The sequence below is a fragment of the Alligator mississippiensis genome, chromosome 5 (assembly GCF_030867095.1).
Source record: "Alligator mississippiensis isolate rAllMis1 chromosome 5, rAllMis1, whole genome shotgun sequence".
Taxonomy (NCBI): domain Eukaryota; kingdom Metazoa; phylum Chordata; order Crocodylia; family Alligatoridae; genus Alligator; species Alligator mississippiensis.
This window is the reverse complement of record NC_081828.1, coordinates 14,529,615-14,546,029: the sequence shown is the minus strand read 5'-3', so window position 1 is coordinate 14,546,029 and position 16,415 is coordinate 14,529,615. Positions and strand designations below refer to the sequence as shown.

Genomic DNA, 16,415 nt, shown 5'->3' with positions numbered 1-16,415 from the left:
GCACTGGCCCTTTTCACGATCAGCACTTGGACACCCCTGTTTCCCTCAATTTATTCGTTCAATAACATAACACATATACAAAGGGTGTTTGTATGGGTTTTTTTTTAAGGCCCATCTCTGCTTTCCCTGGCCTGTATTAAAACAAGATACATTATAACTAAGCCTCTAGATAGTTTAAGAAGCAAAGGCCTTTCACATTTCCTATGCTAATATTAATGGCAACACTTTTGACAGCACTGCAGAAAACCAACATATCTTTACACTTACTGCTCTTTAAAGTCAACAGAAAATGCAGTCTCATTTGTTGCTACTTTTTGCACTGGCAACCAGAGTATATCAGTATTGTCTTCCTCACTGGTTAGCCTTGGAGATGGAGTTAAACCCATGCTGCCAGCCACATTTACATGGCATACATTTTCTCAAAATTCAAACACTGCCTCAAACAGCCTTTGCCAGGTCATGACACACGCTCTGATGGTACAGCAGAGGAGCGGAGCTTACAGAAAAGTTGGACAACTTTGTATAAATGCACTTACCTGCTGCGTGCACAAAGTATGCCAAATATAAATCGAGTTCCTTAACAGAAACTCCTATATGATGTGGCTGTACGCACAGCCCTGGATTAGAGCACTGTGGGGACTTTACAAGGCGCTCGCCATCAGTACTTTCGAGCGGAATACCTTTAAATAAAATCACCATAACAAGGTCCAATCTCCAGACCTTATCTGCCTGGCGTAGGCAGTCAATTCTTCTCATCTTGCCCTTCTGGTCTGGATTGGAAAGAACGCAACACGGAGGCTTTTTTCCTGTGACTGTGAGAACAAAATCCTCTCGGAACTCAGGCCTGATATCTTTCCGTAGCTTTGCCAGAAGTCTGGATGCCCATTTTTGTTTGACCTCAGGTTTTTCACTTAGCAATTCGTCCTTCACTGCTCTCTCTTCCTCTTTAGACATGCGTTTTTCATGTTTTTTGAAGTATTTTCGTTTTCGGGCTTGCAGGTTGAACCACGTGTACGCAAATGCTCGGACGTGAGGCAGAAGTGCTTCAATGAAGGGATGAAATTCATCCTAGAGGAATGATAACAAAATTATTGATATCATGAAAACACAACCACAACCGGCAAAGAACTCATAATATCTCCTTCAAACACTACTTTAACACATGAAAAATGTATATGCACATAAAATAAGAATTAAGTCATGACAAGCATATATACGATAGGGCAGGAAACACAAGCACTTGCATATTCATATGCACACATATATATAAATACTTCTTCCTTTCATTACACATATGCACACGCACACACATAGGGTTTCTATGTAAATCAACCAAAAGACTATGATATCACTATTGCAAAGGCTAGAGAACATTTCAAATATGCTTAAGTGTACAGAAAGTTTAGGCTCGGTCCTAAAATTTCAAATCACTAAAAAATCTGAAAGTAGACCAAAAGCTGAAAAGTACATAAATTTGTAATGGCCTTAATCCATGCTCAAAGAATACATATCTTACTCTGCTCTCTCCCTGACCCCATTGCTTGTGGGGTAGCCAGCACATGCCCGCCAATTTGGCAAATTCTAAACATTTGGATGCCAATCAATGTTTGTATGGGGAAGTCTGAACTACAAAAAAAACTTTCCTTAAGATGTATTTGGAAACAGCGACCGGCAGAATAATGACATTCCAATATAACTGATTTTACAGATACAAGGGGTTTTTTTTTTTGCTTACGGGACCCCCAAAAACAGCAAATAATTCAGCTCATTTGTAAATTTCTCCAGCATGCCTAAAAGTAAATTGTATTAAAAGCTTAGAAAACTCTAACCTTACAGAGTTTAAAAAAACAGTTTGGTTTATACTTAGCCGACCAAAAATAATAAATCTGATATTGTGACATGGATACAAGACAAGTTCTGATTCCCTAGTATAAAAAAATAAAAGGAGAGGGAAATTTGGTGCAAAATCCGAAAGCAGAAAATTTTAGCGTCACCATCATACTCCAAAAAGAAATGATTGGATGTTGCTAGCATCTTTTGTTATAGATTGAATAATATATTTTAAAAGAATACCACTGCTATACTTTTTTCTTCCCAAACACACCGCCTGCCTTCAGTTACATTATTTTAAGTTTGTTCTCTTTACTTGAGACAAAAACAATCGGGATTGACTAGTTCCTTTCAACTCAAATAAGTATGTTGCAAGAAAGGCCCGTATACTTGGTTTTTTTAAACTATTAAATGTACGCAAAAATTACATTAGTCAAACGTTATGTTTCTACAGAAATCACATGTTATAATTCACTATAATTGTGCTGGTTATTCTTCTCTAAGTGACAGCATTATTGCACATGACTTTACTTACAGAAATGCATGTACAACTTAAGGGCCTGATTCTGTAATATATGCGAGGAACTAAGTTCACTCTTTAGGCCAAGAGGAACTCCCACAAGTGAGTTGCTCCCATTCATGGGATTGGGCCCTACGGGAAAAAAATTAAAACTATATAGAGCACAAACAGGAAACTTTAACTCTGTACTGTTCTTGCCAGGTGACAATTTTTTTTTCAATTAAACTGACTTTCCTCTGTTGTATTAGCATGCACAGTGTACCACCTACCGAAATAGTTTCATAGCCTTAAAAATCATGTTATTAAAATATATCCCTTGTGTAGCTCCAATGGCTTTTTTCCCCAGAAAACACCTTTCTGCTCAAAAAAAAAAATATATTAAAAATGAAAATCAATGATGGAAACATCTAGTAACAAAATCCTGTCACAATTCAAGGCTGTGTATCAAGTTTCCATAGGGGTTAATCACACATATTCTGTGCATCTCTTAAAGTGTATGTAAACCCATGTAATCATTACAGCATTTTTTAATTATTTTTTTAAAGGGGGACTATTAGAAATTACCAAAACTGACACAACAACATTAACAGAGTGCAAGAATACTTACAAATGTGAATGACTATTAAAACATAAGATATAAAATAAATTCAAACAACTTGGTGATTAACATTTTGGGTTTTTTTTCACTACTTGAGAAGATCAGTTTCAAATGTCAATAAAGTAAAAAATCTTTTAGTCGGTGGATTCAAAAAGTGAGAGAAGGCAGCAATCACAACATGTGTAGCTGGGCTCTCCAACATGAAAAATTGCTTTAATAGAAAAAAAAGATAAAGAGCTGCAGGTTGCCACAAGCTATTAAAAATAATAAAAACACACTTCTGATCTTTGGAGTTCTTTCCCCCAATACATACACTCAAAAAGAGAAGAATGGGAAAAGGCCTTTTGTCAAGTCAGGTACACAATCAATTTGCTAAAAAGACCTGCAAAGAAACAGGAGATCATTTGAAACGTTAATAAATTCTAAACACATCCTGGTATATCCTGAAATATTTAACTTTCTGCTTTCAACAGGACTTCGTATTGACTGATCTCATATGCTCACGACTTTTTTGGCCCTATGCTGGATACTATCCAAAATACAGCTCCTGTAGTCTGCACTAGAGCTGAGCTACAATGTGAACCTGAAAGAGGGAGAAAAAACTTTGAAAGGCCACAGAACCATTATATGGCCTAAAGATCAGGTAATCATTTTCAGTGGTTCTTAATCTGTATTAAATTTAAAGATTGCTATGCCACGAGAAAGATATATGCCTTCCATTCATGTGTATCTATACATGTTGCATTTTAATGTGGTTTTCAAAATGGTGTACTAAGCAAAAAGGTTAATGACTCAAGAACAGAAAACTGCCAAACTAACTTTTAAACTGTCTTCATAAAATATTCCCCTGTAAAATCCAACCACCGAAATCTCAATGAGGAGGAATCAGCAAAGTATGAATGGAAATAAAGCCACCCAACCATTTGGAAAACCAATTTTGCCATTTTTTCTTTTTTTTTTAAAGTTATTTATTAAAATGTTATTAAGCTCCCAAAAAAGTTTTGGAAATATGTCAATGAAAGTGCATGCAAAGGTGTGCAGATCCGCTCACTTGCTTAGAGCAAAAAATTAAGATTGAAAATAACTGTTAGAAAACAGTATGATTTTTGCCTTTTCTCAGCGTTTATAAAATAGTTCAAAAGTTTGTTTTAAAAACATTATCCCCTTTAAGAATTAAAGAATACTTGAAAAATAAATGGTACCCTAAGGGTGTTCTATACATTTTTAAAAAGGAAAAAAATAAAAACTAAGTTTTAATATAATGCTCTTTCACTATTTGTAGTTATGGTGCTTCCGAGATGCATCCTGCATCAAAAATTTGGGCCTTCAAATTATATTTATATATTTAAATTACATACTCATAAAAAACAAAAGGGCCTTAATATCCAAAAGAGAGGGACAAGAAAAGGTAGCATTTTATGGTAATCATTTTCTATGATCTATTTACACTGATCTATTCGAAAATAAGTCAAAGTTATAAACCCTCGTAATATTAACAGTTCTGCATTTCATGTTTTTTTCAAGTATTTTTTTTACAAATTAGATGCTCATGTTGGCCCAAACTATTTTCTAGATCTACAGAACAGATGTGAATGAAATAGTGTGTATATTTCTGAGAGAGGGTTCAAACCTCTCTAGCAGACAGAGTCATGCCATTCCAGTTGCATTACTGGGATGACTGTGCTTCCTAACCATGGTTTTGTCTGTTTGTTTGTATTTTTCCAAATCATCCTTCTAAGGTTTTCCCCTTAAAACTGAGCCAATACTAAAATATAAAAAAGGAAAGAAAAACCCTTACCCCAAAACTTGTAGCAATAAAAGCTTATATTAATTCTGAAATGAAAATCAAAAGACCACTTAAGCCTTTATTAAAATTTAGCCTACGTTTTCTGTATAAAATGATAAAACCGCCTCATCGATCATTCTCGGCATACAGTTTGCAAAGAGGCCTTTGAATCCCTAAACTACTTTCCCAAATGTTAAACAAGGATATAAGATTTTGACAACAAAATGAGACTATATTTAATATTAAAAAAGGGAAAGGGAAAAATGCACGGATTTATTTTGAATCTCCTTAATGTACCATTGGGCCTACTAAAAACAGGATTAGACAAGTGCAGTTTGAAAAGGAAATGAGTATTTGGCTGTTCTTTCCGAAGTTAAATTACTGTCATTCCTCCAGTAGGCGAAATGACAGAAAGTAGGGATTTATCAGGGTTGTATCAGTGGCATAAACTGTGGTCAAAAAGGGCACAAGGTCTGTACCCCGTGTTTCTGTGCGAGTGACACGTTCATGTCAACACATCGACCTGCCTTTTGCCTAAAAGCAAGGGTGAGCTTAGTACTGTAAAGTTCCTCCCTCCCACCACTTCGCTTGCAAGGAGTCCATCGATTTCTGGAGGGAAGAATGAAAAATGAAACTTTTTTTGCAGCTCCCAAGCGTACTTGGAAAAGTGCCCCGTCCCCAGGATGGGGGGCCAGCTCTCCTGTGGGAAACTGCCTTCAAGAGCTCCTCTTTAAAAATACTGAGCAACTAAAAGGGATAATAGCCTCCCAATCCTACATGCAGGAGGAAATCAGGCTGGGGTTTGAGTCCACCAGGAAGTATTTCCTCCTTAAACCATTATCTCCTGCAAAGGGAAGGTGTGTAACTGGCAGGCTGTGCTGTAACTTGTGTGCAGAAGAGAGGGAAGGGGCCACTTGATTTGCACTCAGGCTGGAAGGTATCACAGTCCCAGGCTGTATGGGGGGAAGCAGGGGGGGCACACACTCTCCCTTCACTCCAGCTTCAGGCCTTTCAATAGTGAAAATAAATGTGAAAAAAAAAGAAGCTACCACGGGATGAGGAGCCGCAGAAAGGCAGTGTCTTGCCTGAGGGGCGGTGAGAGGGAGGGGGAAGAGGTGAGCAGGAAAAGTTGCCCAAAGTCCTGCGAAGTGAGTGGAGCCGGGAGCGGGGAGGGCGGCCGCGCACAGCCGCTCCGCGGGGCCGGGGCTGCGGGGGAGGGGGCGCTTGCAGCCAGGACAACTCCGCAGCCCGGGGAAGGGCTCGAGCAACTTTGTGAGCAGGACTTGCAACCCCCCACCCCCTCCAAAAAAATAAAATAATATCCAGGCCAACGTGACACCCGAGCAAGTGCCACTCGGCGTCCCAGCCACACGTCCCCGGGGAGCCCCGCCAAGCCCGCATCCACGCCGGGGCCACGGCTGGGCACGCGTGCAATGCACGCGCGAGGGGCTGCGGGCAGCTCCCGGCTCGGTGCACGGGGGCAGCGTCCAGCTCCGGGGCTGCGCGGGGGGAGGGAGCCCTGAACCGCATCCACGAACCGACAAAAGTCTGGAGTTCAAGGGAGGGAAAGCAATGCAGTCACTTGCGTCTCCGAAGAGAAAATGCAGCACTTTTTAATGCTCCCAAAAACCCAACCCTACCCCGAAGTAGAGCTCTTACTAGTCTTTTTTTTTTTCTCATGCATTAATCGCATCGGAAGCACAAACGGGGAGTATCGATTGCAGATGACCAAGCATGTCATGGGCTGCAACACTGCCGCACACGTGCGGATCGTGCCCCCCAAAACAGTGCATCGGAGCAGGACCCCCCTCCCCAATATTAATTAAACCATTAATAAGTAGGCGCCATTAGCCATGTGCCTGCACAAATGGCCGTGCAAGAAGAGGAATGCAACCTAATGGAAACAAAGTTACTTTCTTCAAGCTGTGGTTCCCCCCCGCACACCCCCCCGCGCACACACATACACACACACACACACACACACACGCACATGCACCACCCAGCAAAACCAGCCCCAAATGCATCCAAACAGCTGCTTACCTGGGTGAGACAGAGAGGAGAATACATGATTGCTGTGGGGGGGTTGTGGTTTGGAGGTGTGTGTGTGTGCGTGTGTGTGTGTGAGAGAGAGAGAGAGAGGGAGAGAGAGAGGGAGAGGGGGAGAGAGAGAAAGGGAGAGAGAGAAAAAGAGAGAGAGAAAGAGGGGGGGAGAATGGAGCCTGCTTCTTGCTTTCACATTTCCAACTCTGCTAAACTGCAGGCAGCGCTGAGCAGCTCCATGAGCTGAACTTTAACCCCGCCTAGACTTTCCCTACACTACACAATATACATGTCTACTGTACAGGGGCGTTAAAGGCATAGCGCGCACTTCCACCGGCGCGGGGTCCCCGGGAACCTGCCCGCGCGCCTCCCGCTCCGCTCTGCACCGCACCACGAGCAGCAGCAGCGCGCTCGCCGCCTGGCCCGGGGGAGGGCGGGGAGGGGAGGGGGGCTGCAGTGGTACTGCTCGGCCAGCCCTCCCTATCCCCGATCCCCGCGCTCAGTGCATTACTGGGTAACGCAGGCAGGAGCGGCTGCAGGCAGGACTCCCGGCCGGCTATAGGCTACAGGATGTGCTTGAGCAAACAAAACTACTTTTGCACATTTCTCTCCCCCCCCCTCCTCCTCCTCCCTCCCTCCTCCCTCCCTCCCGGCTGCGCTCGAAGACCTTCAAGGAGATCGCCTAAGGACTTGAGGAACTTCACCCCTCTCCGCAAGGAAGGGCTGGGGAGAGGAGGGAGGCTTTGCAACCGCTCGAGATCGTCTAGCCCAGATACCGCATCTCCAGTGACAGGGATGCGGAGTCCGGGCACACTTGGGGGGAAGCGGGGCGCGGGAGGGGGAGACGGACACGGCTCCTGATGGCCTGGGCTCGCCAACTTTCTTTTTTTTTCTTTTCTCCCGCCTCTCTCCCCCTTTGCAGGCTGCACGAGCCCTGGGAGGTTTCTTTTCACCCGTGGGGGCTTCTCCGGGGGTGTTGCCCGGGGTGTGCGTGTGTGACCGCGGTGTGGGAGCCTCGAGTGTTTCAAGCCATGAGTTATAGCCCTGCATTGGGGACCGGCTGCTCTGGGTTTCCACAGGCAAGACCTGCACATGGCACACGAGTCAGGGACGGCGGGGTTTCCACAGCTGCCAGCTCTTTTGTAGTCAAGTCCCTTGCAGAAAGGGGGGGGGTACAGGACTTGCCACTTCTCCCCACACTTGGGGTCATTTGAAATCAAGCACCTGAGGGGCAGGGAGGTGGGTTTTCCTACATCAATCAGTCCAGCCCATCTCCCTTACCCAGCTCCCCCACCCAGCGCGGCTGTATTGCACTTCGCAGCCTCCGCCGAGGTCCCGGCGTCCTGCCCCGAGGGCGCCGGGACGGGCCGGGGTCTTCTGGGGGGGCTGGAAAGTGTCCAGGTCCCGGCTCTGCCCCCGGCTCCCTCACCACTCTGCATCCCCCTCCGTGCACACACACACACAATCGCGCACATACACACTCACACGCGCGCGCGCCTGGGGCCATTCATAAAACCCCCAAAAGAGAAGGAGCTGCCACAAGACACGCCGCACGCGGGCCCGGCTGCCAGCCCGCCCGCGAAGAGTGTCGCGGGGGGCGGGAAGCGGCCACAAACTTCACGAGACGTGTGTCCATAGCCCTCGGGGCGCAGCTTTAGGGATGCCCGGCTCTCCCCTCGCCTCCCCGGGCACGCGGGCAGCCAGGGACGGGCTCGCAGGCTCCTGCCACCAGACAAGCCTCTTTGGGTACATGCGATCTCTTTTATAAATAGTTGGTCTAATACAAGAGATCGCATGTACCCAAAGGACCTTGTCTGCCCACGTCCTTAGACCACCAGCACCCTGCCACCAGAGGCCGGTCCCCTCCCGCCTGCGGGGGCTGAGACACCTCCGGGGGCAGGTGAGGGTCCCCGGGCTCAGCGCCTTTCAGCCCGGCACAGCTCGGGTCTGCCCTGCCAGGACCAGGCACTGGCTGGGGCTGGGGCCTGGACCTGCCAATGCCCTGCCCCAGCCCCGCGGCTGCTCGCTGCCCCTCGGCAGGTTTTCTCGACAGAAGTTTCTGGCTGGGCGAGAAGCGGGGGCTGCGGCGGAGGCAGAGGGGGCAGACACAGCTCAAAGCCCGTGTCCGTGTGCATGAGCACGTGTATGTGCATGCATGTGGGTGTGGGTGTCTGTGTGCGCGCATCTGTCGGTGTGTATGTGGGTGTGCGTGTGTACAGCTTGCCTTCGCGTGCATGGGGCTGTGTGCGTACTGTACGTCTATCTCCGTGCGTGTACGGTGTGTGTGTCTCTCTCTTTGTGTCTTTTAAATACCGACCCTCTTTGCAGACAGCTGGGACACCCGAAGTCGCCCCCCGCCCCGCACTTTCAAGCCCTTGGCAGTATCACCCTCCAGGCTGACTCCAACCCCAGCCCGGGGTCCCCCTCCAGCGCGCGCTGACCGATCCTGCCCAGCCCGGGCCCCGATCCTGCACAGCCCCCGGCCCCGGCGGGCAGGATCGTGTCCCCCCCCACCACCCCCGGTGGCTGCCGCAGCCTCGCTGCCGGCGCTTTGCGGTTAGCGCTATTATCTCCAGTAACTTTTGGCGCCCTTCGGAAGACTTTTGGACGCGGGACGAGTGTTTGCGCCCTCTAGGCAGAGCCGGCGTCCAAGTTCAGCGCCGAGCCCCTGCACATCCGCTCCCCCCGCCCGCCGCACGGTGCACGCCCGGCCGGGCACGCAGCCGCCCCGGCCCGGCCCCGGGCAGCGCCGCTGCCAACCCCGCGGCAAGGAGCGCTGCCCCGCGCCGCAGCCTCCCGGGAGGTCAGTGGCCGGGCAGGAGGCTTTGGGTAACTGGGGCGCTTTGATCATCCCCGCGGGGCTCGAGTTCAATCAATCAATGAATTAATTGATTCATTAAATGAGCAAGCCGGGCTCCCGCGCTGCCCCCTGCTCTCCCCCCCTCCCCGCGGCGCCCTGCCCGGCCGCGCGTTGCCAAGGTTTTCTTGGCAGAAACTTTCCGTGGCCCCCGCGATGCAGCGACGCGGGGGAGCCCGGGGCCGCGGTGATTGCCCCGGCGCTGCGCGGGGAGGGCCGGGCGGCGGGGCCCGGATCCGGCCCGCAACTTTCCTTGCTTGTTACAGGAGCCGTTTCTGAGCCAACATTTTTTTTGGGGGGGGGGGGGGGTGTCTTCCCTTCCGGACTCTGCGCCCTTCATTACTCCGCCTGCTCTGTGCTGGCCTCTCGCTGCACCAGTTAGCAGGCGGGAGGGCTCAGGGCTGCCCCCAGCTCACTCCCCGGCCGGGCTTGAGCACCTCCACCGCCCCAGGGAAAGGGGAGATGGACAGTTCAAGTCAGTGGCTGCCAGCTCCCAGTTCAAGGCAGGCTGTGCTGGGGTTGGTTTCCCCTGGACGGGTGTCTGGGACTGATATCTAGGGAGGGCTTCGGGCCAGGCTCCAAGCTGCAGACAGACAAAGCCAAGGGGAAGGCTGGAGTCTGGGGCGACCCCCAAACTCAGCGGGGCGGGCCCGTCACCCCTTCGTACCTGGCCGCAGCTGAAAGTCACTCTCCGAGCAAACACGGACCCCGCGAGTTCACATCCTGAGAGCAGACCCGACACACTCAATGCACCCTGTACCTCAATACACTGTAGTCCTATGCACAATGTACCCCAATGCGCACTTGTTCCTCAATACACTGTAGTCCAATGCACACTGTACCCCAATGCACACTGTACCTCAATACACTGTGCCCCCAGGCACACTGTACCACAATGCACTGTAGCCCAGTGTATCCCAATGCACATTGTACCTCAGTACACTGTACTCCAAGGCACACTGTGCCCCAATGTACACTTGTACCTCAATACACTGTAGTCCAATGCACAATGTACCCCAATGCACACTGTACCTCAATACACTGCCCCCAGGCACACTGTACCACAATACACTGTAACCCAATGTATCCCAATGCACACTGTACTTCAATACACTGTACTCCAATGCACACTGTACCCCAATGTACAATGTACCCCAATCCACTGTGCCCCAATCCACACTGTAGTCCAAAGCACACTGTACCCCAATGCACACTGCACCTCAATACACTACTCCAATGCACACTGTACCCCAATGTACACTTGTACCTCAATACACTGTAGCCCAATGTACAATGTACCCCAATCCACTGTGCCCCAATCCACACTGTGCTCCGATGCACACTGTACCCCAATGTTCACTTGTACCCCAATGCACACTGCTCACCATTAGGCAACTAATGGACTGAGAAAGCAGACACAATGCTACACACGCGGAGCGTGCTGAGGGGAGGCGCATGCCTGTCCTTCCAAAGCACTTCCAGAGACTTTTGGTTCCGGACCCCCAACGCGCAAAGATACCTGCGCTCAACTCCCTCTCCCAGTCTCATCCTCTGCCCTGCAGTGCAAACAAACCGGGATCAAGGCAGACAACACAATTGCAGCGCCCCTGCCCGCCTCCCCAACACCAACACCGACAGATTTTTCTTTCATATAAATGCAAACCGTAGGAGGAGGGCTGCTGTAATTGCCCTGACATTCATCTATTTTTAAAGTGCAAAAGGAGAACATACAACTCGGTGCCCCCCCCTTCTCTTTAAATCCCCCTCACTCAGCATTTTGCTAAACACTCGGAAACACTTTGCTATTTTTTTGTGCTTTGCTAAATCCGGAAGAGTTTGCTGAAGCTCTGACAGTTTGAAACGACACCAGCTCCTGCTGAGCTCAAACAACTTCAGCAAAAAAAACCAAACCAAAAAAAAAACAAACCCAGGCAAGCCCCCTCCCATCCCCCTCCCGCCCTTGGGAGATTTCGAACGTTGCAACACCCGGGTTGCAGGCCGCGCTCTCATTGGACGGCGCGCAGGCCCGTCATGGAGCTTTGCAACATTGATTAGAGAACGCGATTGTCAATTACACCCCACGTCTAGACACTTCCTTTTGTGCTAGGATGCCAGACGTCTTGTTACAGACCCGAGCACGTACGGGTACTTTTTTTTTTTTTTTTTTTTTTGGAGCCGAGCAAGCGCTAGGAGGAAAAAAAAAATCTGTCAAGCTCAGCGGTTTTCTCAAATCCCTGTAAAAAGGAAACTCTAGTGCACATACGCACAAAAAACCCACCCACCCGGCTGCACACGCACACACGCACCGATACACACAGCGAGGCATTTTTTTCTGGAGCAAATCGCTTCCAACGACCGCATCTGCAACACAATAGCTAGTCCAGTCTCGCGCCACGCACAGCTTTGTTTATAAAAACATGGAAACAAGATTTTGTTTTTTTTTTAAAAAAAAAAAAGTTGAAGATGCACCACGTACCATTGCAAGGTATAAAGAGTACGTGAGAAACTTTACAAGGCTGAGACGATTGGCTTCATGGGTTGACACTTTTTTTTTTGGCTCTCTTTCTCTCTCTCTCTCTCTCTCTTTTTAAATCCCTAAATAAACTTGAAGCCGTTGGAAACCCGGAAGAGAATAAAAGCTGGAGCCAATTGCAGACTGCTGGTTAGGATTTTTTTTTTCACTCCCAAATCAGAAGGCTTTGCAATGCAATCTCTCTCTCTCTCATTTGAAAGCGATCCAAGCCGGGCTCTCGGATTCTCTCTCCCCCTGGCTTTGCCTTGTGTGCTTTGGATTGTGTTAGACTTTGCAGAAGTTGCAATCGATTCGGCAGACTCCCTCCCTCTCCCCCCTGTTTATTTCCGCAATCGCTGCACATTTGCATAGGAACCACGCACAAGGAGGAGGCTGCTGCACACGGGGGCCCAGGCTCAGCCAATGGCAGCCGCTGGATCTCCCCTCCCCGCGAGCTCCGGGATGCAGCGCGAGCCCGGCCGGGACAGCCCCCCGAGCGCTGCGGCCCGGCCCGGCACCGCGGCGGCGGCTGCGGGAGGAGGGAGCCTCCGTGCGCAGTGCGAGCTCCCTGCAGGCGGACATGGGCCGGGCTGGGGGAGGGCGAGGGCCGAGCGCTGCAGCCTGCGGTGCGGATGTCTCTTCCCGAGCTCACCTTGCACCCGTTTTCACCTCCCCCTGCTGCCGCAGTAGGGTGCGCTGGGGCAACCTCAAATGCATTTTACAGGGAAACTGCGATCGGCTACACGCCACCCGCCCAAACCAAACAAAAGGATCTGGGATTGTGCTCAGCCTTAAAACCCCTGGCAGATCCCTCACAGAGCAAGCGCTTGTGTTTCGTGGGGCATAGCAATGCAGGCGTGGAGTAAGTGGCTGCCAAGTGTTTGACTTGTACAGCGCCCCCCGCCCCCAGTAGTGATTTCATCCCAGAGAGGATTTCCTGGCTTTGTGTGTGGTGTACTAGCTTTGGACATGTTTGCAGAAGAGCCCTGTTCTCCACAACTCCTCGCATACCGCTTGCTAAACTCAACAGAAAAATCTCCACCAAGAGGGCATAAGAAATAAAAGCAACCGGGCAATTTTCTGTAGTTTTTAACTGTCTTTCCTGATGGGCACAGCTTTACTAGCAGCAGAAGCTTTGTATTAGTAAACCTGGAAACTCTTAAGACATATATGTTGATACTGAAATACAGATCTAGATATTGATAGATCCATTTATCAATCTACCTATTCCTCAGCAGACAGATCTAGATCTATCTATCTATCTATCTATCTATCTATCTATCTATCTATCTATCTATCTAAGTTTCCTAACATTTATACCACAGTATGGTTCCTCAGCAGTTACAGAGTGATGGGGTACATGGTTACTCCTCATATTGAGCAGTTTTAAATAGACTAGATTACATCTTTAAATATGTCCATGGAAACTAAAGTGACATTTTTAGTAGAGACCTCTGATATTTCCTGGTGTTTGTTCCCAAATGGTTCTGTTTAGAAAAGCAACAACTGATGGCGTCTTCAAATTAAATGAAAACCCTGTATTTTCCCCTGAGCCACTTAAATGCATTGTTAAGAGGAACATGATAAGGGACTGTCTATCCTGTTATCGAGAGTACAAAGACTGCTGGAAGGGACAGGGGCAATGATTGCACTGGAGGGAGAACATGCTGGGAATCTGGAAAGGTGGTGAGGCATTAGATGGGTAATCTTAACAAAAATGGTTATTAATGGTTGCATTTTAACATGTAGAGGTAAGAATTCAAGGTCTGATCCTGCAAGGGTTGATGAGCTCAGTGCAAGTATCATTCACTCCCAGCAGGCCCAAGCTTCTCTGATACAGACCACAGGTGCTGACCACTGTTAACTCCAGCAGCAGAAATTAGACTGAGTAGAGGGAGTTCAGCACCGTTCAAGGTTAGGATTTTAAATTTCACTGAAAGCCTCCTGGAGCCATGGATAACCCATGGAACCCCTTAAAATCTTACATACACAATACAGGAGCAAGGCTAAGATACTCAAAGGGAGTTAGGTGCCATCCTCCTATTTAGGTACCTACATCTCATTAATCAATGGAAATCAATAGTTAGGCACCTTAATATCCTTGACCTGGGCCTAAATCCTGAGATCAGAATCAGTAGGAATTGTCCCACAATTAGCTGCATATTATATATCTTTTCTTATTCCAATTAAAATATTCTGTGCATGTGTGTTTGCTTGTGTGCACCATGGGACAGTGAGCTGCTTGTTTAGGACCAGCTTGAGATCACTTCTTCCCTCTATTCTTTTGCACTCACGCAATGTGTATTTTAAAAATGCTGAAATTGCCCATCCCAAGGCAATACTGTCTGGAGGTGTTAATTTCTGTGCTTCTAGAAGAAGCAGAAAGTAAAGGAACAGTGTATGAATTCCTTGGGGCAGAGATCGACTTCTGTGTGCATGCCTGGGACTTAGCACAAGAGAGCCTTGATCCCCAATCAGGCCTCATACCAGTACAGTCATATAAATAAATAATAGCATTCTTACAAAAGTGATGTATGACCCTTACACAATAGGATAAGCCTGGAGTTGGATAAGCCTAGAGGCTCAGCTGTTTTATGTTTTAGATTAAACGATCGCACAAATAGATTTGATGGAAACTTCTAGTGCCAAAATGCTCAGTGAAGATTACTTTGTGCAGGTGAATAATAACTTTTCACATGAGCATTGTGCTGTCTCTCTTAGGCCTCATCCTCAAGGTATCTGAGCACCAGCGGCCTTATGAAATAGGGCAGAGTTATTATACCCCTTTCAAAGACTGGCTACTGGCAGAGCGAGAGGCTAAAGCCCAGTTCTTGAAAGGTATTTTGGCACCTAATTCCTAGCCTCTCAATTACCTTCCAGGATCTGAGCCTAAGTAACTTGAGTATGTGAGATATGAGTGGCTAAGCAAAGGATTAAACCCAAGCCTCCAAAGTCCTACGTTAACACCCTGACCATTGGACCATCCTACCTGTTTGTGAAGCTTTTCATTAGACGTTCAATGATCAGATTTTTGTTCCTTATCCCACTGGGAGAAAAAGTGATAATATTGATGCTGGTTTTAATACATCAGTGAAGCATTCCACATATTTATGACATATTTTCCTATGAGCTTATATTTTAGTGCATTGCAATTAATAGAAAGAGAAAATAGTAACTTACAATAACAGAGGCTCAAACTAATGAAAGGAAGAAAAGAGGAATCAGAGAGAAAGATTCCGGAGAACCATCCTTTTCTTTCCTTATTTTATTGTAAATGTTGTAATTTAATAAATAGCATTTTTGTTTAAACAGTACTTTGAAAACAAGATCCAGTTTGAAAACAAAGTGAATGTTCATTATAAACACAATTTTGACTTAACACATTAAAGATGCTTTATTGTCAGGAAAAAATAATTTGTACTGGACAAATGCTGAGACACTCCAACTCTATAGCTAGATTGTGTGCAAGGCACTGTACAAATAGAGGCTTTGCCTCAACTTGGTAGGGACCACCATCACATTCATTAAACTGCTACTCTACAAAGTGAATACACATGTACACAGTAATATACAGAAACACTTCATTTTATGTCATTCCATGGTGTTACTCTCCTATTCTAAAACTGGTGGCAAATAAATGACTCATCTGTGATACTGAGTGATGAAAGTCTACTGTATTGATGTTGCTTTCTTTCCAAATCCAGTATTTAATGTCACAGTGTGGCAGAAATATTATATAATTTTGGACGCAGTCCTGCACTTCTTTGTAGATTTGCTTGACTGAGGATAATGGGGTACAGTCAAATATAAAAATTGTGTTCTGATAGCGAACACCTACTGTAGGGTTTTTTTTTACATGGAAGTAGGTTTTTTTACACTGAAGGGGTTTTTTGTTGTTCTTTTATACAAGCTGGTTTCCTTTTTATTGCTATTTGCCACAGCGCATTGAGGGTAGCATTTCATATCCAGTGTTCACTTACTATTATATCAAAGCTGAAATTCAATACCTGGGGTGAAAATAAGGCTTAGAACTTATTAATTAAACTCCGTAGAATAACACGGCAGTAAGTTGTTTAGAAAAGACGTGCCTAAAATCAGGGCTATAATGCAGGATGCCTCCCAGTGTTAACTACAACATTCATAGCCACCAATTGTTGTTTAAAGCCTAACTGAAATGCTGTCCAGACGGCATTGCCCATTGAATTTTTCTTTGTGGACAATAAAATATAAAACTAGGAGCTCCACAGTATTTCCTAAATGGGAAAAAATGAG

At 47.0% G+C, this 16,415-nt stretch overlaps 1 protein-coding gene across 6 annotated transcripts in view; it reads right to left on the bottom strand.

Annotated features, from left to right (window-relative positions):
- The window catches only part of NFIA (nuclear factor I A), a 310,278-nt gene extending 297,877 nt beyond the window's left edge, over positions 1–12,401 (bottom strand). For 2 of the 6 annotated variants that reach the window (XM_006277944.4, XM_014593910.3), the window contains exons 1-2: positions 6,775–7,282; positions 537–1,068 (exon numbers count right to left, since the gene is read on the bottom strand). In XM_006277944.4, coding sequence (XP_006278006.1) covers positions 537–1,068; positions 6,775–6,801 — 559 coding nt within the window. In that variant the 5' untranslated portion in view covers positions 6,802–7,282. Of the gene's footprint in view, positions 1–536; positions 1,069–6,774; positions 7,283–12,107 lie in introns of those variants that run through there. The other 4 variants (XM_019489142.2, XM_014593908.3, XM_014593909.3 and 1 more) reach the window with 4 other exon arrangements.
- Positions 12,402–16,415: the final 4,014 nt, after the last annotated feature.